At 40.9% G+C, this 27,387-nt stretch overlaps 1 protein-coding gene across 3 annotated transcripts in view; it reads right to left on the bottom strand.

The window, feature by feature from the left end:
* Positions 1-27,387, bottom strand: part of GPR158 (G protein-coupled receptor 158) — a 199,248-nt gene that overhangs the window by 32,243 nt on the left and 139,618 nt on the right. For all 3 annotated transcript variants that reach the window (XM_083827610.1, XM_083827611.1, XM_083827609.1), the window contains exon 6: positions 25,055-25,164. In XM_083827610.1, the coding sequence (XP_083683736.1) occupies positions 25,055-25,164 (110 nt within the window). The remainder of the gene's footprint in view (positions 1-25,054; positions 25,165-27,387) is intronic.

The raw sequence follows: 27,387 nt of genomic DNA, 5'->3' as shown, positions 1-27,387 counted from the left end.
GTAACCAGGCTTCAGTGATGCAGACCAAGTCTCCTTATTTACAAAATCCCCAGCTGCTTTGTGCTAATTATCTCTTCTAATAAACCACTTAATGCACTAATGCCCCCAGGAATCCTGCTGAGATTAGCAGAACTGCAGAATGCCAGGGAAGCGTCTGACCCTCTGCTGTCAAGCCCTGACCACGCAGAGCTCCTACAGAGCACTGTGATGGTGACTATGTATGCTATAAGGGCCCATCTCTCTGACCCCAGACAACTAGCAGTGGCATGTCTCCTGTTTGCCAGTTACTCATGTTTAAGGTTATGTCACAGAGTTACTTTCGGGGGACCAAAATCAAGAGCTCGTGACCACAGAATCCCATGTGAGATTCCTAAAATGCTGAAAACCCAGGATGTTGGGATAGGCATAACACCGCCTCTCCCTGAATCTGCTACCAAATGGTTAACAGAACCATTTCAATAATTTCCTCCTGGTAGATACGTTTAAATAATTACATCCCTCGCTTGTTAAAAATGAGGTCAGCTCCTCAGACATTTTTCTCCATAAGCAAACCAACCCTGTTGAGCTCTTCTTCATTCAAATTTGAGGTGATTCTGTGGCAGAAACCTTAATTCATATATTGTTAAAACTCCTGCCGCTAGGACTTCAGTCTAAAGATTATAAATCCTTCAGGCTATACAAGCTTTGGCTAAGCTAATTATTTGCTTCTTAAAAATCATCAAGTGATGATTAACTTTTTGTAAATCTAAAGCCATTCAGTCCTTTACCCCTATCAAAGACTTTCAGAATAGGCAGCAGAAAAGATCTCAAAGTCACTATTTATCAGGAAGCTTACGCTGTGAAAACACATTCAAGCACTGCCTCCCGGTAATCCTCTCCTACAACAGGTCAAGCACATTTTCAAGACTTTCATTACAAAATTTGCTTCACAGGGTGTTGTGGAGTTGAACTTACAAAGCCAACTCCCCTCCCGCTCCAGGCTGACAATGTTTGCTTTAACAAAGGCTGATGCGTAAAAGCAGTGGGAACGACACAAATCCCCTTCCTTGTTAGTGCTGCTCCACACAGGCACTCTCTCCTGCTGAAAACACTCATGGACAATTTCAGCAACCTCTCTGAATGTCAGAGGCGTTTTCTAGTGATCGACAATAAGGTAGCTGATCAAAACCCTATGTCAAAGCTTGCATTTTAGTTCTTAGATAGGCACACTACAGATAGCAAAAGTCTTGCCACGGATAAAACCCAAATCCAGACCAAAGTAAATTTGGGGGTGGTTACACGGCTCGATGCAGAAAGACCTTCTTTCCTTTCTGCTCCTTCTTAGTTCACTGGCAAGCACTGCACTTCTGATTAGAGAATGATAAGCCCAACTTAAAAAGACAGTACTTTTTCAACATTTAGAATGTGGTCACAAAAGCAAAATACCTCCTTCCTTTTAAGCTAATGACAATAGATCCTGTGATCCATTTGCACAATTGGAAGAATTGCTGTTTTAAGAAAAACAAAACGAGATTTTCAACAGGACTGGATGGTTTAGCAATCAAGAAATGCACTACATGTTTCACTGCTCTTATGAATTTAACCTATTTGATTATTTTATTTAAGTAATATATAAGAAGAATGCACAGCTTCAAAAAACAGTGAACAAAAATCTAGCAGATTTGAGTGAATTACAATTCACTCTCCTAGCAGTGCTTTATTGTGAAAACTGACCTATATATTAACAGTATATTTACAGATCACTGTACCCTTTACTTTTTGAGCAGTGCACTAGCAGTAGTCAGCAATGGAAGAAAACAACGTAATCATAATTTCATAAATGAAATATCTTACTGTTCATAGATGGAGGCTTCATTGTTTTCCCCTTTGTATCCCATTGAACATGTGGCTTCTAACTATCTTTCTTGAAACTATTAGTTCATGTGTGCTACACTGTAGATTGAAAAAGTTTTCAATAAAAAGACCTCATTAATTTACTGAGTTTTTATCTCTAATTACATAGCAAGTTTCTATACTAAAGCACCAGAAAATCAAATTTCCTTTTATGTGATCTCCTCCATCTTACTAGCTACTTTAACAACATTAAAAACTTTTAATAGTGCTTTTACAATAATATTGTGTGATTCTGTTATGAATTTTTCCAGTGCAGGATCTGAGATCCCACAGCCTGAAGGCCAGATGTGGCTCTCTCTCCGTTTCACATGGACTGGGGCAGTTACTGGCTACCATCGCTGGGAACCCATTAAAGTGCAGACCAGTAGAGGTGTTTGAAGCATCCCCAGCCCCAGCAATGAGAAGGTTTCCCATCCCTGCTCTAAAGGAACAAACCAGTCGACTTCCAAGATTTAATCACAGAGTCCGAGTCTGGGTTTGTCATCAGTGACCAAATGACTTCTCTGAAAACTCTTCTTACGGGGGGAGATGGAAATTAATTTCCCCTTAGGAGCTGAATTATTTTCTCCTTAGACAGTTTCTCAAGCTGGTGCAACTTTCTTGAGGATCTTCATGCTGTATGTCATATCTGGTGTTAGTTTTACACGTAAGATACTAAACATACAATTATTTAGGAAATGTTGAGGTCAGTAGACTTCTCTGATGGAAATGACATTGCTCATTGTCTGTCAATGAACTGCTGAGCAAGCCTGGGAAAAGACCTGAAAGACAGCAGGGGGTGACAGCAGGAGAGATGGAGTAGACCTGGGAGCCTGTAAAAAAAATTTCCAAGAACCAGTGAAGACTGTGGAGAGCTTGGTGCAAGTTCAAAATTCACTAAGTTGGATCAAATCTAGACCTCCCCACAAGGACATAGTACACAAGTGAAGAATTAGGTATAAACACTGCTCTTTCTGGTCTTATTTATCTAGTTGTACCGATTTTTTTTAATTATATTTTTTCATTTAAAAAATCAGTCACCTTGGCTGGTCAGAGAGAACCTTAATTTTCTGAGTCTTCCCGTTGCCTTTTTGGAGGAGGTTCCTGTAGAGAAGGTGTGTGGAGTCGAAGCTGTAGCTGACTGTTGGTTTAACTGCATTGTTGGAGGACATTCAAGAGAAATATTTTTCAAAATAAACTGGCTCTCTAAGATGAAAAGCTGGCAACAGCAAAACAAAGGATCAAGTTCGCTTTGCCTGGATTTGGCATTAACACATTTGGTTTTAAGTATGTTGCCTTCAAAAAAGTTCCAGTGGAAAGAAAGAGAGCAGGAGAGGTGCTGTGTCTGCGGAGTGCTCACTAAAGCACTGTGCAGAGCATCGTTTGGCACCAAACTATCTCCTCACATGACTTGCAAGCACTTGTTTCCTTTTCGTCTCTCAAATTATGTTAATAGTCACCACTTAAAAATGACAATCCATTATTAAAGATGCAGGAAGCAAACATCAGCAACTGAAAGGACAGGAACTTCTCCCATCTTTATACCCATCAGCATTTTTTATGCCCTCCTATTATCTTTTGGAGCATAGTTTTTTCCTTTCTCTTTCCTTCTCTCGAAATGTTTCAGGGCTGGAAGTTACTTTGAACTGGCTGAGAGAGGCTCACAGAGCTGCTTCCATGTTGGATGGCCAGGAGCATGCGCACCTTTACGCATCCAACTAAAGCCCTAAAAATGTTCACATTTTTCATCACGACATCCTCCCATTTTTATTGCTTCAGTGTTAATCATATGCAGATATGGAAACCTGGTTTTCTGAAGAGAAAAGTTCCTGATTTCCAGCTGACGTTAATGAGGTTTACATGAGTGCAACTTCCAAGATTCATGCTTTTCTCACAAATTAATACAGTTAATATCTGGAAAAAATCTCTTTTCCTACTAGCCCATATAAGTTAATCATGCAAAGTTCTTATATATCAGCTCTCAGTTAAGTAACCACGAACAAGGACAACCCAAAACAGCATTTCTTTTCAACCACAATGAGGACACTGAAAAGGAGGCCTGACAACACATTAAAAGGCCCAGCCTTGTGCTCTGCTCTCATTTACATACATTCACAATGACGGCAGGCAGTTAAACAGTCCAGATGTAACAAAAAGAGCCTGTCCTACTATATTTTACTAGATACTTTGAAGCATAAGAATGAGTAATCACACCCACTGGACACAATTTCCTTCTCTAACCCAAATAGCAGGATTATTATACGGTGTAAAGCTGACAGAGATTAATGGAATGTGGTATAGAAAAGCCTGAGGAGGGAGCTGGTCAAAAACTGTCAAAAGAAACACATCTGTAATACTTAGAAAATATTTGTTGAGGGTTTTGTGCTCACTTTAATAAAATCAATGTTAACCATTTTATAATATGATTGACAGGCAGCAGTGTTCTATATCAACTCTATTGAAAATGAAGCTCTTTATCAGCATTATGTTCTCCTTCCACTTGTGGAATAAATATTAACTTTATCTTGTGGTCTGTGCATGCAGGTATCATGGCCAAGACCTTCATGTGTATTTGAAAGGAAAGTTTATTCTTCAGCTTATCTGCAAAAGATAAGATTCAAACCATTCTTATAACAGATTAAATTGGGAACATCTCCACCTGTCACGAGATACAGCAGAGTCACCACCAATGGAAACCAAGACTGTAAACAATGCTAACTTCTTTGGATAAAATTTCCATGTGATAAAATATTGTTATTATTAAAAACAGTCCTCTGCAAGTAGATTACACTGAAGGGAATGAAAATACTGGCAAGAGTACACAAGCCCATCAGGCCTCTGGGGAGTTATTTTTGCTCTGGTCGGTTAATTCACAGGATGCCAGAATAGTTGAAGTGTGAAAGGAGAGGTTAAGAAATTGTCTAATCCAACCTTCATGACTGATGCTGCATCCACTACAGCAGGTTACTCAGGACCTTGTCCAGCTGGGTTTTGAGTTTCTTGTCTGTGTTAAGCATCTCCCACAGCAGGGAGAGGAAGAGCCCAGTTGCTGGCATGGAGGAGCAGTAACCTCATATAGAATAAAAAGCCCAACACGTAAGTTAAATGCCAAAGGCTCCTGCAGCAGCTTCATGTGCAGTTCCTAGGATTATAGGTGATACTTAAGATGCAGGAACAACATCAGATATAAATCTGCCTCAACATAAAGGTGTAAATATTTGGCTTTAAATGTTGCAGCCCTACCTGCAGCCCTCCCCTTCCATTGGTAGTCTTCTTATTTTACATTTGTAAATTCCCCATGTCTCAAAAGCAACAATGAAATAAGGTTCCAAGCCTTAATTATTTCAAAACCACTCTTTTCTTCTGAATGCTGATGATGCAGGGGACAAACAGACATTAGCTGGTAGCCAAGCTGCTACTCACATAAATTCCCTGCCATATTGCCCAACTTATTCATGCTTCCCTTTTAGCATTCACTAAGAACATTAGAAAAAAGGAAATTCTACAGTACAGGCAAACAGACCAAAATAGAATTTTTTAGACCCACCCTCATTCACACTCCAGTATTTGTAAAACTCCTACTGGTAGAAGAACAAGTAGAGCGATGACTGTGTAAGAAATGAACATCAGCATGTGCACAGCAGTTTCTTAGCTAAAGCAAAAAAGAAAATCTGTCCAAAGTCATACAGAAGAATGAGAAGAATGCATCTCTTCTGTTTATAATACTAAAATAAAGGAACAAATAACTAAACAAAAAAACAGCAACTAAAAAGCCCCAGCTGTATAAAATAGACATCTGATAAACTGTTGAAGAGGGATGGAATCTTCTGCTCTGATTAGCCTCAGCTTGGCTTGTGCAAGCAGCACAGCACACAGCAGTGCAGAATATCCCTGTGCTTTTCCATATGTTATTTCTCTATGAATCCAGCATGTTAATGACTGCCACTATCACTATTTAAGCAGATCAGTTAAATTCACATTCTGGAGGAGATAAATTACACTATGGATGTTCTTTTTCCAATGTTTCTGTTTTAGTTTTGGCTAGGATAGAGTTAATTTTCTTCATAGAGACTCATATGATGCTCTGTTTCAGATTTTTTAATAAAATACTGGTAATCACGCACCGGTGTTTTTAGCTGCTGCCCTGCCAGCTGAGAGGGGACACAGCCAGGACGGGTGACCCAGGCTGGCCAAAGGGATGTCCCACACCACACGGCGGCATGCTCAGCAGTAACAGCTGGGGGAAAGAAGGAGGCAGGGGGGGACATTCGGGGTGATGTGGTTTGTCTTCCCAAAGAACCACTACACGTGATGGGCCCAGCTCTGCTGGGAGCAGCTGACACCTGCCTGCCGGTGGGAAGCAGCAACTGGATTCCTTCTGCTCTGCTCGTGCGCAGCTTTTGCTTCACTGGGTGAATTGTCTTTATCTCAACCCATGAGTTCTTGCACTTTTATGTTTTTGATTTTCTCCCCTATCATTCCACCTGGACAGAAGTCAGCAAGAGGTTGCATGGTGCTGAGCTGCCTGCTGGGGTTAAACCACAACAGGTTCATGTAAATACAACATCTAATTGAGGGAAATTCAAAGAACTGTAGTCCAGAATCGCTGTATAGTATCAGCAGTATCTGAATAAATTTGTTCTTTTCATAAACTTCCACGTTGTATTGCCAGGTAAGTGCTCATTCAACTATGTTTACTCTCAGTATGTGCAAATATGTGTGGCAATCAGAAGAAAATGATAATTAGGTCAATCATGAGCACTTCTGAGGAAGCTACAGCTTCTTGTAAACTAGTTTCTGAATGCCTCTCTGGATTTAAAATTTGTGAAAACAATTAAATATACTGCATGTATTGAGAAATACATGCTGTGGGCGACCCCCCACACTCAACAACCTCACTTGGTGCCTTCCCGGCCCTGTATAATACCATACTGCTAGGAGTGTGCCTCAACAGCTAGAACTGCTTCCTGAATTAGCCATTGTTAATGGTGTCCTTAAAAATGACTGCTGATGACTCAGAACAGAGCTTATGGGTCAGGAACACCAATGTGGGTGACACTTCAGTGGGTATCTGCTACAGACCACCTAATCAGGAAGAAGTAGATGAGGCCTTCTTCAGACAACTGGGGGAAGCTTTGTGTTTGCAAGTCCTGGTCTTCATGGGGTCTTCAGCGACCTGCTCGAAGGGCAACATAAGAGGGCCTAGCCAATCTAGGAGGTCTCTGGAACACGCTGATGATAACTTCTTGACACAGGTGACTGAGAAGCCAAGGAAGGAAGGCACTCTGCTGGACCTCATACAGACAAGGAAGAACTGCTGGGGCCATGAAGGTCAGGGACAACCTTTGCTGAAGTGACCATGAGTGGTGGAGTTCAGGATCTTGAGAGACGGGGACAAAATTTCAAGCTCCTCCAAGCTCAGGAAGGTATCATATCAATGTGCAGGAAATCAAGCAAAGGTGGCAAGAGGCCTGCATGGATGAACAAGGAGCTCCTGACTAAAGTCAGAAAAAGGAAGTGTACAAGAAGTAGAAGAAGGACCCAGGTTACCCAAGGAAAATACAAAGACACTGTTTGAGCATGTAGCAATGGGATTAGGGAAGCCAAAACCCATCTGTAGTTGAATCTGGCAAGGGACATGAAGGGCAACAAGAAAGACTTGTACAGGTGTATCAGCAGCAAAAAGAAGACTAGAGAAAATGCAGGCCCACTGCTGAACAGGGCAAACACCTGGTAGTGACATGGAAAGGACTGAAATACTCACCACTTTCTTCGCCTCAGTCTTTACTAGTAGGACTTGCTTTGAGGAACCCTGGGTGCCCAAGACTGGTGGGAAAGCCCACAGTAAGAAAGATTTAACCTTGGTGGAGAGGAATCAGGTTAAGGTATATTTAATCGAACTAGACATACTGAAGTCCATGCATGCAACATGACAGAATGTCACTGTTGTCATTGTGAGGCCACTCTCAATACTTTAACAGGTTGTGGTGACTGGAAGAGGTTCCTAAGGACTGGAAAAAAAGCAAATGTCACTCTGTCCTTCAAGAAAGGCAAGAAGGAGGATCCCTGGGAATACAGACTGGTCAACTTAACCTTATCCCTGGGAAGATGATAGAAAAAAAGATCCTCCTGGACACCGTTTCCAAACACAAGAAGGAACAGAAGGTGATTGGGAGCAGTTAGCACAGACTTAGGAAGATGAAATTGTGCCTGATCAACCTGATAGCCTTCTGCAAGGAGATGGCTGTCTTGCTGGATGAGGGAAGAACAGTGGATGTTGTTTGTCTTGACTCAAGAAGGCTTTCTGTAACATCTTCATAGACAAGTTGATTAAATACAGGCTAAATAGTGAGTTCAACTGCCAGGCTGAAAGGGCTGTGATTAGTATCAAGAAGTCCAGGTAGAGGCCAGTCACTACTGGTGTACCCCAGGAGTCAATACCATGGCCAGCACTGTAACCTTTTCTTTAACAACCCGGACAACAGAGCAGAGCACACCATCAGCAAGTCTGTAGTTGACACAAAGCTGGGAGGAGTGGCTGAGACCAAATGATTGTACTGCCATTTAGGGGGATAAAAACAGGCTGGAGAAATGAGCAAACAGGAATCTCAAGGTTTGACAAAGACAAATGCCATGTCCTGCACGTGGGAGAGAATAACCCCAAGCAGCAGTACATTCTGACTTGCTGGAATGCAGCTTTGTAGAAGAAGACCTGGGGATATTGGCAGGTGCCCAACTGACCATGAACCAGCAGTGTGCCCTCAATGAAAAGAAGGCCAGCAGCCTCCTTGGCTATGCTGGGCAGAGTATGGCCAGCAATTTGAGGGAGGTGGTCCTATCCCTCTACTTGGCACTGTTGTCATGTCTAGAGTGCTGTGCCCAGCCATGAGCTCCCAGTACAGGAGAGACATGGACATACTGGATCAGAGTCCAGCAAAGGGCCGGTAAGATGATTAAAGGACTTGAGCATATGGGACTGTTCATCCTGGCTCAGGGGGATCTTATCAAAGCACATAAGTGCCTGATGGGAGGGATTAAAGAAAATGGAACCAGGCTCTTCTTAGTGGTGCCCTGTGACAGGACAAGAGGCAATAAGCACAAACTGAAATACCAACAGGAAATTCACAGAATCATAGAATTGTCTGGGAAGGGATCTTAAAGACCACCCAGTTCCAACCCCCTGCCATGGGCAGCGACACCTCCCACCAGACCAGGTTGCTCAAAGCCCCATCCAGCCTGGCTTTGAACACTTCCAGGGATGGGGCATCCACAGCTTCTCTACACAAGCTGTTTCAGTGCCTCACTGCCTTTACAGTAAAGAATTTCTTCCTAATATCTAATCTAAATCTACCCTCTTTCAGTTTAAAGCTGTTACCCCTTGCCCTATCACTACAATCCCTGATAAAGAGTCCTGCTCCAGCTTTCTTGTAGACCCCCTAAATTCCATTTAGACATAAGAAAAAATTTACTTTCTGTGAATGTGGTCAAACACTAGGTTGCCGAGAGAGCTGTGGAGTCTCCATCCTTGGAGATATTCAGAACCTGACTGTACATGTCCCCGAGCAACCTGCTCTTAGCTGAGCCTGTTCTGAGCAGGAGGGTTGGAGTAGAAGACCTCCAGAGGTCCTTGCCAATCTCAACTGTTCTGTGATTCTGTAATCTTTGTGTAGTTAGTATACAGTTGCATAGATGGGTGGAAGAAACTCAGCAGTCACTAATATTTTCTTAGTAAGCTTTCTGCAACAAGCTTTTTACTGAGACCTTAAGATTTAGTATGCTCTAATATATTCGGATGAGAAGCTTTTTTGTGTAACTTGTTCTATGAACTTCAGAGCTTTGACTGAATATTCCACAAAATATCATAAATTCTGATCTCCAGGGCCCATTAAAATACACCTTTTCATTTTTATTTTCAAAATTTATTATTGGACAATACCATCATCCATTCTAAAGAAGAGGGCAAAGCAAAACTCACGCTCCCCTGCAAGGTTACATATATCAATGCAACATACAACTTCAGTAAATATGAATAAGTAATGAAACATTTTGTTTATTTGTCATTCCGAAATGAAATGTTCAAGTTCAAAAAGTGAACTGTAAGAAACACTAACTCTCATCTTCTATGCTTCCTCTCAGAAGCACAGGAGGAAGTGTCATCATCTAACAAGCTGAATTCTGTAAAGGGTTGCCTCATGTTCACCATAAGATAATGAAAAAAGTGACAGAAGCATACTTGATCATAAACTAGTGAATGCCAACAGGTACAGGGAGATGACCTGGAGGCTGTTTCTCTTATTTCTGCAGCACAGCAGTCTATTTTTCCTGTTCATTAACTTAACCTGCCAGTTGACTTCCCCAGCACGATGGAAATGAGCCAAAGGTAATACTCAGGGTTTGGGTCAGAAACCGCTTGGAGACATTTGTCCTTGTATTGGCTTGCTTTTGATGAAAACATTTTCTCCTAAAACTTCTCTCTGCTGTTGCTTTCACTGAGAAATGTGAGGCACTCAGCACCCCTGACTAGTAGATCATTTATACGTATGCTGAAATACAAATTTCAGAGTACAGTTTAAAGCACTCAGCTTTGTGAATTTTTGCTAGCACAATTGTCATACTGAAGACAAAGTTAAAACTCTCAGTGTACTTCACTCAAAGGGAAAACTACAATTTTTCTGATATTCAGATACCATGGGAATGAACTTCAATTAAACATCAAACCGCTCCAGTTTTGCATCGATCAGCAAAAAAACATCTGACGGTAGCTGTTGTGGACACTAACACTGGGGCTGTATTGTAACTGGCTATGTGGAGTTCTCTGGATCTAAACATTGGCAAGTCAGTCTACCTTGTCCTCAATATGAAAACAAAGGCTTGATATATCCATGTCCTAACACAGTCATGAAAGGTTTTACATAATGTCACAGACCATTTAACTTACGGTCAAAGTCTTAGTCGCCAAAGGTTCAAAGCCAAACTAGAATAATGTGGCTATTTTAAGATAATCTAAATTAAAATAATTTTTCTGTTCTGAAAGAGTGTTGCAAAAGACAGAGGGGAGCTAATCTAAATAAATAAATAAATAAATCAGGAAGAAAGAGGAAAGTTTTGTTGCTATCAGATGGATGAAAAACATTGAGATTCTCACCAAAAATCCAAAGTAAAAGATCATCCTTGTAGACCCACGTAATCTAACCTCATACAGCAATGAAACCCTACTGACAACAAAATTAGTAGAAAACACAGTAAGCTGGAAGCTCAGTAAAAACTGTGAAGATGAAGCAAGCAGAAAGAGTCCCAGCTCCCCTCTGAGGTCACATACATATTAGAAAAGTGTGGATAATTGTGATTATTTTTAAGGAGAAGTTGCTTAAATAGAAATACTCCAAACAGAGAGATATCAGAGTGCTAAGAAATGCCACGGCAGTGACTTTTCTTCACAACTAAATAACACACCCTCAAAAAAAAAAAAAAGGGAGGAAAAAAAAGGGGGGAAATTAAAAAGATTTCTTTCTAATTAATAGTCAGATATTGACCCAAATTCAGACTTAGTGACAAGCATGGAACAAGAGCTAATCACAAAAGAAACAGATTTGGACTCCTGAATATAGAAAACAGCTTAAATGTTCTTCTTCATGTACCATGAAGAAGATAAAAGAAATCAGCACAGTCTAATTGAAGAGACAAAAGGGAAGAGAAAATGTGTTTTTACTTAAAATAGTCTTGGGATGCATCATTTGGTTTCTGTATTCCTTCTGACAAGTCTTGTAAATGACATTGATGATTGTGACTTTGCATGGTAATGCAGATGCATGATGGCAGACCTGAGGCTTTCCAGGGCAGGGCAGGCTGCCAGTTCTTCCTACATCTGACTGCTTGACCTGCACGCAGGCTGCAACGAGCTAGAAAACAGCTAAGCTCAAAGGCTCCTTGCTTTCTGAGAAGATAGGTACAAAATCTGCCTTTCTAATTTTGATTTTCAGTACCCTTCAGGTCACTCAATTATGCTATTTGTGACCATCCTATACTCATTATAGATGTTAGGAACCCACACAGGGAACACTTTTGGGATTTGGAATAAATAGTAGTAGTTGGGTTTGCAGGATGATCTCTCTCAGTGGCTTTAATATAATCCCTGTACTTCCAGTAACAAGGTATAGAAAACAACTACCAAGTTCACTGACTTGGTTTGTAAATTCCACCTTTTTACTTATAAAAAGACTCACAGATGGAGTCTAAAAGGGTATGGGTTTGGTTGTTCCAGAAAGTTTATACAGTCCCTGGGGTGCAGGTTCAACAGATACAAAGCATTTTAGCTCCTAAGCAAGTCCTTTTAAGAATGTGCTTGTGGGAAACTGCCCCTTAGGAAGATCTAGCAGAAAGTGCCTGGAACTGGCAGTTGTGCCACTCGCGCTGTGTGATGCTGATTGGTTTGTACCCTCTGAATAAAGCAGATTTTGGTTCTGTATGGTTTCTGTAGAATTTAGTAGCATGGCTTAGTGGTGGACTTCAACCTTTAGGTTAAAGGTTGAACTAGATGATCTCAAAGGTCTTTTCCAACCTGAATGATCCTATGATTCTAAGTAGTTTAGCCATTCCATGGTTCCTGTGGTTGGAATTGGCAAACCCTTTGCACCCAGACAAATGGCAAATGCAGCCAGGAGCACCGAGGAGCAAGCAGCAGGCAGGGACAATAACAAGCCAGCTACGAAATTGTTACACTGAAATTTTAAAATATGTGACTTTTTTCCTAATAGAGAAACACTGATATTTTAAACAGACACCCAAAAGGATGCAGGAATAAGAGAGTTTGCGCTATCCCTAGTGAATAATTGGTCTTGTTATTTGAGGTGGACTAGCTGGGTAATAGACCTGGTTGTGGCTGACATATGATAGAAAAAACTCAGATGGGAATCACTGGGATCCCAGAATTAGCCCTTTGAAAAGCCACTAAGATTTGTCTAGCAAATAAATCACCTAAACAAATCTTGAGATAGGTAGTGGTTCATCATGTACAAAATATAAAACACTATCAAAAAAATGTGTCACAAAAAGGCATCTGGAGGTCCCAGACTATCTGCAATCAACACTACGTTGTACCTAATGGCACTAGAAGAGATAGTGACTTGTGGTTGAAGAAAGGCTTAAGTCCACCAGCTCCAGGCGAGCAATGCCACCATGCCTACATTTTCAGTCCAAACCAAACAAGTGGTTTGTTAGCACAAAGACCATTAAACTATGTAAGTGTCATTTTGGTACAGGAAAACTGAAGAACAGTTTTCTGAGGTTCTCAGTGTCTTTGATGAGAGCTAGGGGTTCTGGGCAAAAAACAAGGTAAGAGAAAGAGCAAGCCCAAGAGCAAAGTTCAAAGAGGAGTATAAATAGACAATGGCTGTCACCACCATGTTTCCCATCCTGCAAATGAGAAAAGGATATGAAAAGAGACAGAATGGTGAACAAGGATTTTGTAGCTCATCTCTTGCCCATGTCAGTGATCCTGATGTGAGTGCAAATCTCAATAAAGAATGTGAAAAACTGTAAGAGTTTGTTCATTCCCCAAGGAATCATCACAGAAAGCATACAAAATGAATGGAGCACTAGCCACTGTTTTTGAGGAGAAGGCACTGACAAAGTTTTCTTACAAAAGACTGAGTCACAGACAAAACTGTACATTACACAATATATGTCCCTACAGAACCCTGAATTTTAATACATTCGAATGGTAAAATGGCCAATGTATACTTTTCATGGATGTAATAGGTTTTTATTCATCAGAGGACAGTGTTGATACTCACCAGAAGCCATCAATTGCTATTTCTAAAAAGAGTTTGACAGTCACCACCTACAAGGTTCTCAGAGCAATATCGAGGCAATTTTCTCAACTAGTAAAGTGTGATTTGCAAATTGAATAAAAACTTGGACGAGATTTGGTCATTGCAGCCATATTCTCCAAAGCGTTTGGAAAAGTCCAGAGAAACAAAGTCCAGAGCTGGATTATGTTAATCTGATTTAAAAGAAAAGAAGTCTGTCCAGTCTAAGATAGAAGGCAGACTATTGCTGAGGAAAGATCCTGCATAAAGTAATTAAGTCTGTTACTAAGGGATGGATGGGACAGTGTAATTCCAGTCCTTTTATCAGTTTGAAGGCTCTCAGCACTATATGGAGTTGTGTTCAAAGCAAATAAGAGAATGATTTCTGAGGTACCAGAGAAATATGTCAGAAGGAATACATGGTGGTCATTTAGGGACTGAAAGAAATCATAGGAGAGCTGAAAACCACACAGTTTAATAAAAACTACTATGAAATACAAAGTTCAATACACAACTTCATAAAACAAATATGAACAGTGGCAGGGAAAAGAAGTTCTAAAAGCTTGTCACATACGCCAAAGCTACACAGACAAGTCAAGCGAAAGGACAGAAGATCTCTTGCAAAAAAAGTGGACACAGATTTCTTCACAATATCTGGGAAAAATAGCTGATAGATTTTTAGCCTTATTTCAGTGAGACAATGGTACCAAAAAATTCCACACTTACACACATATCAACTTGTTTTTTAATAGCCCTAGTGAAACAGTCGTGGTACCTTCAGGCATTGGCCCTTATCACAGGTCATGAATTTATGTAGCTTGAACTGAAGTATGATTTCAGATATTTAATGCATTTTGCTTTATTCATAATTGAACAGTAGAAAATCATGTCAAATTAATGTTGAAAAACACATCAGAGAAAAGACCCTGGACCACACAGAGCAACAAGGCAGGACCCACGCATCCCTGGCTGCCACCATCTGATGTTCTGTACAACAGAAAACTGAAAACAAGCACGCCTGCACTGCTGAAAGTTGATGCCAGAGGCAGAGGGGTCTAATGGATAGATAGATAAAAAGATAGGCAAGGAGAAACAAAAAGTCTAGCAAGATCTGTAGTCGCAAACTAGCTGCCACTTCATAACAACTCTGCAAACAGACGCTAGGAGGCAAAGGCTGCAAACAGCAGGGGCTTCGCCACCACCAGCCCTGCACTCACACGAAGTTTTAAACTTCCCTAGGAACACCCAGGAGGAATGGTTGGCATCTCCTTAAAATCTCAGTAAGGGAGAGAGGGATTGTTTGGCTCAAGAAGATCTCAGAAAAATAACAGATGTTGCTGTTGCAGAGGCCAAGACCAGAATATGGCTCAACCAGAACGACTGCACTGCTGTTAACTTCCAGAGCACAGCAGCGATGATGGCTGGGAAGAGACCCAGGGGTCCCTGCATAACTCACCACTGCTACCTGATTTAATTCATACATAAGAAATAGGCATTCAAAACTTCACACCGATTATTAACTGCTACTATTTTTAGATTTCGCTAGACATAGAGGCTGCAGCTTGAACCATATAGAACTAATTGCAATTACGTACACAGGCTCACATTGTGCACGTAAAGGGGCAGAACTCAAATCAAGAAAATCCAAAACTCAGCTGACTCCATGTGTCAGTGGTTTTATGTGGCATTAAGCCATGTAAAACCTGCCAGTCCACTGGACTGTAATAATCTCCAATAGTGAGAGTTTTATTTTTTAATACAAATATTTTGTGGTAATTCTTAATTTAAAAGATTACAGATTAACTCTGAATTCAATAGCTTGATACTTGCAACTGAATTAATAAATAATGAAGCTTTCTTCAGGACCTACTGTCTATGCGTTCCTGAACATATAGAATCATAGAGTCACAGAATGGTTTGTGCTGGAAGGGACTTTAAAGGTCACCCGGTTCCAACCCCCTGCCATGGGCAGGGACACCTCCCACCAGACCAGGCTGCCCAAAGCCCCATCCAGCCTGGCCTTGGGCACCTCCAGGGATGGGGCATCCACAGCTTCTCCAGGCAGCCAAGGCAGCGTTGTCTTGACCTTCCCAGTTCAGATCATGATCTCATTATTGCATTTGAAGTTCTTAGACAAACTTGCCTCTCTCTCAGAGAAGCATATATGAGGCTAACCCATACATGATAACTCTGTGATAACTCACCAATGTACAGACTAGCAGTAAAATGCTGACAAGCTTTATGAGCCAAAGAGCGGTCACATCTCCCAAAGAGGTTAACTTACAATAGTTAAATGATTTCCTATCGATCAGCTGAATAGCCATTAATTTTATATACTTGCTTAATTATCCCCAGCTGCAAAGTAAAACAGGATCATTTAAGTCACTTCTATTCTTTTAGCTTGGCAATTAGGTCGTGCTAACAGGTCATTCTCAGTCAGCTGCCATGGCATAACTCAATTGATCTAGTGATTACATCCACAAATGGCAACATGGGGTTTTATGTTACCAATGGTTTGTTACCAATGGTCAGATAGAGACTCATTTTTTCAAGCACATAATGGCAATTTTTGGCCTTCGTGATAATCCAGAAAAGAGCAGCTCATAACTAAGAATATTTAGTCCAGGCACCAGTTTTCCCAGTACAAAACATCTAAACTCATCCATACTAATATGGCTGCTATAATTTCTATCGCATATATGTAAAAAAAAAAAAAAAAAAAAAAAAAGGTCAAGTATGGGACTAAATCCTATATTATATAGCTTGATCCATTGTATAACACGGATCATTGCATTTTTTCTACACAAACTTGAGTAATTTGTAGTCATACTTAAGTAAAGCATATCTTCCAAGACAGGATTCATTCTTGATCTGAAAGCAGTACAAAAAACTCCCCATATTTCTTGTTACATTTTTCAATAGCTAAGCACCCTTGCTTAAAATCTGTGCCAGATTACGTTTTCGAATTTCTCTGGCTTTGGCTTCCAACCACCAGATCCTACTAAGCCTCTGCCCAATAGATTAAAGAGTTTTTTATGTCTGCTTTTTTTCTCCCTGCTTGTTTATACACAAGAAGCCATCTCTCAGTCTTTTTGCTTATCTAAACAACAGATTAGGTTTCACAGTATCAAGCACTTTCAGTAGCCCTCAGATGCTTACTGAATCATATCCATCTACTGCATACCTCCCTTAAAAATGCATCTCAGGAAGAGGGTGTAAGGCAATTGTATTAATCTCAAAGACGTCACCTCCTACAGCAAAATGAATTCCCTACTGATAACTTTTGAAATTGAATTTGGTTTCATTAACTAGTCCCTAACCATCATTTCTTTTGACTGTATTCAAGTGTATCTCTTTGACTAGGCTCAAGGTATCAGGCAATAAATACTGTTTTTCATTACTATCCCTTCTCAAACAAAATTTACTGTTTCACCAAGCTTTGTGTTATCCACAAATTTTATGAGTAATCATTTTGTGTTTGGTTCTGCATTGCTACTGAAAATGCTGAATAGTATCAGGCTTACTGCCTGATAAGACACGAGCCCACTAGAAGCACTCCCATGAAGTCATGATTTTTCACTGACAATCAACGTATGTGATCTGCAAATCCCTCCTTCTTCTTAGCTGCGACAAAGCCCTGTGTGTGGAGCGTGAGTCATATACTTAACTCCCTCTTCACACTCCTCCACAAATATCCTGTAGCTCATGTAATGCGGAATGATGCCTGGCTTCTCTGTCACGCCATAATCCCACCCAGCAGACAGCAGGTACCTTGTTTTATCAACCACTTCTGTCTTTCCCATGGAAAGAAAGATGAAAGAGAAAAAGGAAGGAAGGAAGGAAGGAAGGAAGGAAGGAAGGAAGGAAGGAAGGAAGGAAGGAAGGAAGGAAGGAAGGAAGGAAGGAAGGAAGGAAGGAAGGAAGGAAGGAAGGAAGGAAGGAAGGAAGGAAGGAAGGAAGGAAAAAGAAAGAAAGCCTGTAGAGTTATTGAACTTGTATCAAAAATGTGCACATGCAAGCCTACCTGGAATGAAGAAGCTGCTGTATTGCACAGCAGCATGAAACTTTGCCACCTGATGGGGTCCTGTACTCAGCTGGTCTCTGAGATGCTGTGTTTCAGCTCCAGCTCTGACACCCTCCTGCCATCATGCAATCTGATGTGCAAAACCAGTCCTTTCTCCTACTGTCTGCCATGGGGCTGTTTCATGCCATCAAAACGAAAGAGATCTGAAAGGTCTCATGACACTTGTGGATCACTGCAGAGGGCCTTCCCAACCACTGCTTTTTTTCTTAGTCATGATAGCAAGACAACTTAATATTAAAACAACAAATATTTTCTTCATCTTCTCCTGGAACTTTCCTAGCCAAACTTGGCCTATTAAGATACAGCAGAATGCGCGCTACCTTAAGGTGGTTTAAAAAAGCAGCCCATGGAAGTGTATAGCTGTACAGCTGTATCTACAATTTTTTATATAAATTAATTATTAATAGGAATATGGACAAAGAATATTTTCAGGATTATAGAGCTCAAATAATCTTATGTATTTTAAATGTTGCTGTTTTTTTGCTCAAATATAATATTTATTAGTCCCATTTCTGTGCTGTGCTCTATCAAGATTAATTGTGCTCCAAGTGTCTTTATAACAGTTGTGCTACATTTTATTAGTTTATACATATGAAAGTAGACATTTTAATGAGAAATATGAAACAACCATTACACTGTCTAGTTAAGGCTAGTTATTGCTTGAAAATGGCAGGGATACAAAACATCTGAATAGGATTTTAATAATGCAGATTTTATTGGGAAAAAGAGCCACAACAAAACAGCATATGACTCTGTTATTTAATCTAGAAGAACTACCAAAATGAGAATTTCATCTTGAAAGTGCATCATACAGGCATGCTATATGGAATTACTTAACTTTTAAGCCCTGTTTTTATTTATAACATAAAATAAATAGCAAACAGGCAGATTAAGGTTAAGACATGCTAACAAGAAAACAGATTTTTCCATGGGCAGTTTAATTAGTGAAACTTAGTTCCATTTTTACTGTGTGTGCAGAGACTTTTTGCAGCAAGTCCAACTCCCTTTCTTCCTTGCCAAACTGTAGCTCCCAGCCTTTCACTCTGTCCCCAGTCCTCAAAGCCCCCGTTTCTCTCTTATTTCCCCTAACAGCCAGGCAGCACGGGGGCGCTGACTGCTGGGGCACACCTGCCAGAGGTATCTGCTGGTGCTGCACCTTTCAGCCTCCTGCCCTGTGGGACCATTCAGAAGACCTGTTTTCTGTCCCAATATCAGTTTTCACAAAGCTTTGTAGGATTGCATGTGTATAACCTCTTATTCTCTGTTATCTTTGGCTGAATTTGGCCAATGGGTTTCAAAACAGAACTGAGAGATAAAACAAATCTCTTTTCCTTCGGCATTGGACGCAGCAGTTAGCGGGGTGCTGCTTTAGAAGTTCCCCTCATATACACCACCAATCTTAAGCAACATCCATTTTTTCTGCCATACCCAAGACATCTTTCCATAGGACTAGAACTATCTCTTTTCTTATAAAAGAAAAACCACTGACGTGAGCTACAAATAATGCAAGTGACATAAAAATCCACATACGTTTTCCATGCACTGCTTTACTTCTTTTTTCAAGAGAGGTAATGCATTTTTAAAGGTAGGTAATGCATATGGCAACAAAGTGCTACATGTGGGGAAAAAAAATGGAAGAGGACATAGATGTATTGGTCTCACTGATTTACTTTTTCTTAATTAAATTAAAATCATAATAAAAATAAAAAAGTACCCGATTCCTCTCCTTTTCCCTCACGTCTCCCTTTTAGCCAAAACTAGGTGCCTCCCTCCCACCGGAGTCATCACTACCAGGAAACGAAGCTCAGAGTGAGGTGATGCTAATGCAGGAAGGCTCTTTTTTTAATCCTCATAGATTCATTAGTGCTGCTGGCTCTGATATTCGAAGCAGCATTATGTAGCTCTTACATGAACACGAAGAGGAGAGACAGAAGAGGGATGCCTGCAAGAGGGCTGGAGAGGGATGGAGCTCCAGCAGCCCACAGCAAAAGCTGCATGGCTGTGAGTCCCTCTGCCAACCACTGGCAAATTTTGGAAGCTTCTTGAGTTAATTTTCCCTTTAGAAGAGAAACTGGCAGTACAAAATCAGTATCTTCTCAATGCAGGATGTTTATTTTCAAAAGTCCAGCTGCCCTTTTTCCTGAAGCAGGAATGATAATAAGCAGTGTTCACGTTACGCTGTTCAGCCAAGGCTTCAGACCAAGCATCCCACCCTTCTCCAGAAAATCATGTCTTCATCTGCCTCTCTCCAGGGATCTGCACAGAAATGTGTGCCAGACGCTGCACTTACTGCTTCTTTTCAAGAGTGACTGATGGTGGCTTCATGTCTGACCAAATACTCCCTCACTTCTCCTAAAAACAATGCAGACAGAGACCAGGCAAACTGCACATCAAACCTTCCACGAGGATGCATGGAAGATACAGAAAAATGGTGTCACTGAGCTTCATTTGCCTTATTAGGAGGTAAAGTTAATGAGGAAACCTAGATTACTCCTCTGCTACATAACTGCACAAAACTTAACAAGAGTTTTTAGCTGTTTAATCCAAACCTTATTCCTATTAAAAGCCATCTCACTCAAGACAGGAGTACTCCAAAGTTTATGAGTCTTGGGGTCAAATGTAGCCCAGGCTGCAGGCTGTCCACTATAGGGAGGATGAAACAGTAAATCACTCATTTGCTGATGGTTCCACAAATCACTTGGAAAGAGAGGCAGACGAATTCTCCTTCTAGGGACTGGGGGAGATTTATAGCAAGTTTCAGCACAAAGAACCGTGGAATACAACATGAAACCATCGTGTTCACAGTAAGTTTGTCTCAGGGTGGTTGGTCTTTAAAATGGAGTTCAGAGCGACAAGTCACTTGACTTTTTTGACTGATGCTGTGATTTATTTAATGGGAATATGATAAATGGGGATAGCTGCCCCCAAGCATTTCATAATAAAATCACATGAATTGGATTCACAAAACAGAGATGCACAAATAGAACAGAGATCAAACTTCTCAGCTGTTAACATATAGTCTTCCAATGAAGAGATATATAGGAGTGGTCAGAATGGTTATAGAAAGCCCCTGCAGTGTAACCAGCTCTGCAGATTGATTAAACCATCCCTCTTCTTGCCTTGTAAACAAGCCTACAGGCTCCAACTGCCACAGCACTGTCTGTACCTTTCTGCCCCATATTCCCACCAGCCTCTTCTAGATGGGATCTGTATGTTCCTTCTCTCACCTAGCTACAAGAGGAGGTTTCGCCATGTCCTCCTCCCCTTCTTTCCTGTTCTCACAATCAACACACACCTCCTCCCAAGTGCTTCAAAAAAAGCAGCCTGACATCTTTCTTGGTTTCTCTGCTAGCATGAGTTTCCTCTCCCGTAAGATACCGAACCATGACACATGACACGCACTGCCCACCGCTCACACTCTTCCCTCTCCTTCCGTTATCACCTGCAAAGATCTGTAGGAAGGGCCACCGCTTGCTCAGATGGCTTAGAAGTGTCACACTGCACCAGACAGCAAGGCACAGCAATGTCATCTTAGCACAGCTTTTAGACGAAGTGCAGAATTGCCTCACAGAGTTACATCTTCCTATCCCCTCACTAATGCCCCCGTCCCAACCAATAAAAAAGCCACTTTATGCCATCATCTTGTTTTCTCTACCTGGAACATTACCTTCTCCACACCTTCTTACTCTCCTCACTTCCTCACTCTCCTCTTTTGCTCTTAGTATTATAAGAAAAGGAGGCTGCCAAGAACTGGAGATCCCATTCCTAGACTTGGAACTGACAGCCTAAAGGAAGGAGAGTCTGTAACTCATCACTCTCCTAACATGTCTATAAGCTGTCCTAGGTGTAAACACAAACACATACATACACACACATACATATACATCTGTTGTATGCATTTACCTATAGCTTTCTTCCATTCTTATGCTTTAATCCAGAATTAAGGATTCTGTATTAATCCTGCAACCAAGATGGCAGAAGCTCATAAAATATTAAAGATAAGGAGATAACCTGTTTACAAAATATAGGGCTTGAAAAGGGACACAAAGAGTCTTCAGTCAGAGCAATATACTGAAAAATACAGAATCAGCAGCTCTTTTAAGCCCAAAAGGTTAGATTTGAAACATCATTATTTCTTGAGAGAATTACTTTGAGGAATTCATTGCTACGTAAAGTACTGAGTCTTATGTTCATTGCTCTACAGTTAGATTTCTTAAATTAACCTAATTTGCTTACCCCGACCCTCCCACCCCCATAAACATCAGCTCATTATTTTAAAAATGCACAATGAATAAGAAAGAGGCAATTTAAGATGAGGCACTTTAGAAATTGACTGTGATGGGTGTTCAAAGAATGAATCAGTACATGATTTCCCTGTTCTTTTACTCTTCCTTAAGTATCTGACCTTGGCTACTTTCCTGATTTTTCCTTGTTGTCTGACCCTAATAAAACCTCAAAGCCCTCCTTGGGAAGTGGGGAGCCAAGGGAAAAGAAAACCACAAAACAAGAGTTTCCAATGCCTCCCACCTGGCTTTGGATAACTAACCTTCATGCTCCAGTGCTATTCAAAGCACCTCATTTGTTGAGAAATACAGCTTTAGACTTTCTAGTTATCATTAATAGCTGCTTATACGCAACACTGGCATTTCCATTAAACTTAGAAAAATCACCAGTTCCTTGCTAGCATCCAGTTTTTCCCCCAGGCAAGACACAGGCTATCTGCAGGAGGGAATCAGTGCTTGTCATGAGTATTTGTGGTGTCTGTAATAAGCAATTCTTCAGCCCTGTGGTGACTGCGGATTAAATTAGATGTGTCAAAAATTTCTACTGAATTTCTACTAGCATCATATTGTTCTTAATTAGCATAATTGTTGCGAATATATACAATAAAACATATCTAACTTGACTCAGTCTTTTGCAAGGCACACTCCCTGAGTGATATCTTTAGTACTAAAATAAAGTATCATGAATGTAAAGAATGAAAAGGAAATAAAGAAGAAAGGAAAAGAATGATCATGAAACCTTAGTGGAAAACAAAGATTCTTAGAGAAAGTAATTCTAGATTAATACATGAAATATTTATTTTCTTTTAATGTTTACATGAAATATTTATTTTCTTTTCATGTTTCATATAGAAATGTAGAATCAATCAGATTGGAAATGGTCCCACGAGGTCATTCAGTACTAAAAGCAAGGTTAACACTGAATTCAAACCAGTGCTTTTTACTCAGGGCTTTATCAAACTGGGCCTTAAAATCTCCAAGTATGGATGTTCACAGCCTCACTGGCAACTAGTTCCACTGCTTAATTACCCTCATGGTGAAAACGTTTTCCTTGGATAAAGTTGAGCCTGAGGATAATACCGTATAAAGTTGAAAGCTCCCATTTCAATTTATCATTGTCTTTTGTTGTCCCAACATACATCACTGTAAAGAGCATGGCTTTATTTTCTCAGTAAACTCCTTGTAGGTGTTAGCTAGCTGCTGTTATGTTGTTCCAAAGTCATCTCTTCTCCGGGCTGAACAAGCCCTGTTCCCTCAGCCTCTCCTTGCACAGCAAGTGCTCCAAGTCCTGACCATCCCGGTGGTCCTTCACTGAACTCACTCAAGTTCACTGATGCCTTGGGAGAGACCAGAACTGGACCCAGAATTGTGGATATGGCCTAAGGCATGCCAAGTAAAGGGGAGTAATCACTTCCCTCAATCTACTGGCTGGACTCCCTTGATACAGCCTAGCCTGCTGTTAGCCTTCATTGTACGGCACTGATCAAGTATGAGGATGTAGTTCATTCTTGGTTTCTTATTCAGTCGTTGTCCCATTTACTGAGCCTGTCAGCACAGGTGCCAAGTAACACCAAAGAGCTGAATGAACAAACCACAAGTGCAAAATTTTCTGCTGAATTTTCCAGCCTTTTCTCACTTTATATAAGCAGAAGATCAACTACCCTGTTAGGACACTGCTTCCTCACATTATGTAAAATAATATAAACAACCTGCTAGGTTAGCAGAACTGCAGTTATGATAGGAGTCTTCCGTGGTCTTAAGACTGTTTCTGTCTATATGTGAGCTATAGATAATGAATCATCCAAGCAAATCACCAGTTCTGTCATATCTTTTCTATAGTGTTCTAGTTATTCTTTTTTGCATCAGAAGCTGTTCATCCTGGAAAATACCATGAGTGTGTGGGATTTTCTGGATGAATTTCAATGAGAAGATGTGGCCAGACATAGTGTTATATAGTCAGAGTTTACCAGCCAAAGCATACACTTGAAACCAGGAACACAAATGCAAGAAGAGGCCCTAGTCCAACGGGATAGCAGGGGTTTCCACCTAAAATGTGACAAGTCAGTTGTGCACCATGAGCAAGATATTCTTAGTCCTCTTTCAGTTATGAGCATAATATTGAAGCTTACTTATCTAACATGCCAACACTGTTATGAAACTAAGATAAAAAGACGAGCAAGCTTACTTCCTCCAAGGTGTTTAAGTACCAATAGATGCATATTGTATTTCTCTTTACTTCTACAAAAATACTTAAGGAATGTATCAGTAGGTTTTTTCCATGGAAAATTAGAGGGAAAAGCATTAGGATTTTATCCAGGAAAGGCTTCACTTTTTAAATGGACTGCAGAAGTGGGATTTTAAGCTGGAACTCTGAATCTTAATGGCTGAATCGCATTTGAATGCATTGCCAACCCAGTGGAACCTCCCCCAGCGTAACCCAGAATTTCCCACACATTTTTTCTGGCAGGCACCGATGTTCGTGAGTGTGCAGCCTGTCAGCTGTGATTGCCTGAAGAAAGCAGCCCTTGACTTATGAGCCGTAAGAAATCAGAGTATATATATTCACCATAACGTATTCTATTTCACCCACCAACACTGTATTTAAACACTTAGAAACATAGAGTATCTCTATGAACACTTTAAATGGAAAGCTTAGACATTTTACTTTGTCTTACATTCAAGTAGAATATATTCACCTTCTTTGAAAAGAGGCTCTTGCACAATTTTACAGTTGATGTACATATTCTTTGTCAAATCCTGCAGCTCCAGCTCAACACCTCTCACACTCAGCCCCATTGAGCAGCCATCATTATCTCTGTCTGCATTCACAGCTCTCTACTGGGATTAGGAGCATGCAGTTGCAGCAGGAATAGCGTGGAGAAATACACAGTGGTTCAAAAATCAGAAACGGCGCTTGTTTATGGTAATCTTTGCAGCTCTTCAATCTAAGTACCCACACAGATTGCACATACTCCCACAGAGACGGAAATTAATAACATGTGAAATACCTGTGTAGCTTGAGCGTCACAGTTCCATAAACAGTGGCAAAGCCCAGAAGACGAACCCATCTTAGGAGAACACAGCGAAATACACTTGGCTCAAAATACAAAATGACAACCTATAGAACAGAAAGATAGAGAGAGCTTCAGTACCTCTTTAATGCGAAACTAGATCTCCAATCAAATGCAGAATAGTTGCAAAACAGGACAGCAGACATATTTCAGTTCGTCCTGCTGTATATTTAGATTTTCTAGTAAAGTGACAAGATGATCAGATCAACCAGCTGGCACAGTTCTAGGCACCAGCTCCTTTTGAAGGGAGCTGGCAAAAGCCCTGTGACAGACTGTGAAGTGACAACACTTTTAAATGCAATTCCTCTGACTTTTCTTAACTGAGTGAAAACATGTACCCGGAGAAGATAAGAGAACAGACAAGGACGTTTTCCTTGAGCTATTCCAGTAATAGGCAGCTGGCCTAATTCTGGTTTGATGGACTGTATTTACTAGGTTACACTTCAAAGTTCCTCCTTCTAATAAACCTAGCAAAAAGTGAGCTGCTCTTTTTTCTCTCTCAACCACTTTCTGTCAAAAATGACTGCACTAGCCTCTCCTTGTCTGAAACCCCAATATCTCAATGTCATATTTGACTTTTTCCTCTTCTTCCCCATATGTTTTCACTGAGCCATACCAAATCTGTCTATACATCAACACTTTCTGAACAAGAATAACATTTTTGTTCACTTATAGATTTCTCCAATTGCAACAACAGGAAGGTCCTACTGACTGAGTTCTGTTTCACATCCCTCTGCTTCCCAACGGATGCTCCTGCTCTTCCCTCAGTACTCCAGCCACACCTTCTTTCTTCAAAATTCATTGCTGCTTTCTTCTTAAGTATTTCACTTATTTCCTTTTTGTGGTTTTTGTTTGTTTGTTTGTTTGTTTTCCATCTCACTATCAAGGCACTAATGTGCAACCCAGGCTGCTGCCTACCTGTCTCTACGATTCCTCCCAGACAACCCATCTGTATTCTCCTCTCAATGCTGCCCAGGCCAGCTTCCAGCTAACAGATCTTCCATCTTTCAGCTGTGCTTGTAACTTACATTTGTGCACACATGACGCTACCTGTTCTCCATTCTCCCTACCCCAGCTCATTTAAATGTTACAAGAAAAGCTTTCAATTTGTTAATCCAAGAGATGGGTAAAAAGATCTGTCACGCTCTTAGGCTGAATTCTCAGCCTTGGTGCTGAGAATCATGCGTATGCAAACCGTAGCATCTGGATGTCACCTAGACAGATGCTACAGCTCAGATGGTGGACTCGGACACAGTGTGAACCAGGAGTACATTTCTGCTGCTTTTAACAGATGTTGTCCCTTGTGGGGACGATCCCATGCTCCTTCCCGCTCTGCCGGCATCACCAGGAGCCCACCGTCCCAGGGACTTGTTGTGCACTGCCTTTCCCCTACGTCCAGACCCTGCTTGGTCCAGCAAAGCTAGAGACGATGCATCCCACCTGCTTGACCAGAACCTGCAAAACACCACCATGGACTGTAGTACAAATTAATTGCATAATCCTGATCTAGAGAAAGAAAACGCTGAAACATTTTCGGCCATCTGCCACAGCCTCATTTAGAGTCACTACATTCTGGCAGTAGAGGTAGTATTGTGACTACCGGCTGCCACATGATATTATTTTCCTAAGTAAATGCTTTTCTATGTGGGGATTCAAGCCCAGGATATTGGCCAAAAGCCCAGGACTAGGTCCTCTGGGTGACACAGACGTAGTTAGGAGAGCGGGGGCAAAAATGGCAGATGTGAGCTGAGACAGAGCGAGCTAGGGGAAGCTGCTGTGCTTCACTGCAATGTTTGTTTGTTGGATGGATGGTGGGTTTTTGCAGCAGAATCAAGCTATTTCTTAAAAAAAAAAAAAAAAAAAAAGATTGCTTGTTGAATCAAACCAGGGTGCAAAATTTCATCTGCTTTTTTCACTGCTGTAGGACTGAACGTGTTTCAAGGTAGACATTTTCTGGGAATCTGATGAATTCTGCATGCAGCAAAAGGCCTGCCTCTTGGAAGATCAGATGGAAAAATAAATTACATCCACACACCCATGAACATGCTTGTGTAAATCGAGCATCCAGCAAGAAGTTGCTCAGAAAGACCTGGATTTTAGTAATGACCTCTTATTCTAACATGACCAGAGTGAAGTCTGAAGCATTAACCTGCCGCCTGCGGTTTGCCAGGGGGGTAGAAACCATCCTGTTTCATCTTTGATTCTTCCAAACTAGAAAAACAAAGCCAAAAAAACACAGACATGCAGGGACTCTGAACATTTCAAAATGG

This window comes from Anser anser, assembly GCF_964211835.1.
Source record: "Anser anser genome assembly, chromosome: 2".
Taxonomy (NCBI): domain Eukaryota; kingdom Metazoa; phylum Chordata; class Aves; order Anseriformes; family Anatidae; genus Anser; species Anser anser.
Note: the sequence above shows the minus strand (reverse complement) of the source record. Positions and strands in the feature narration are given on the sequence as shown.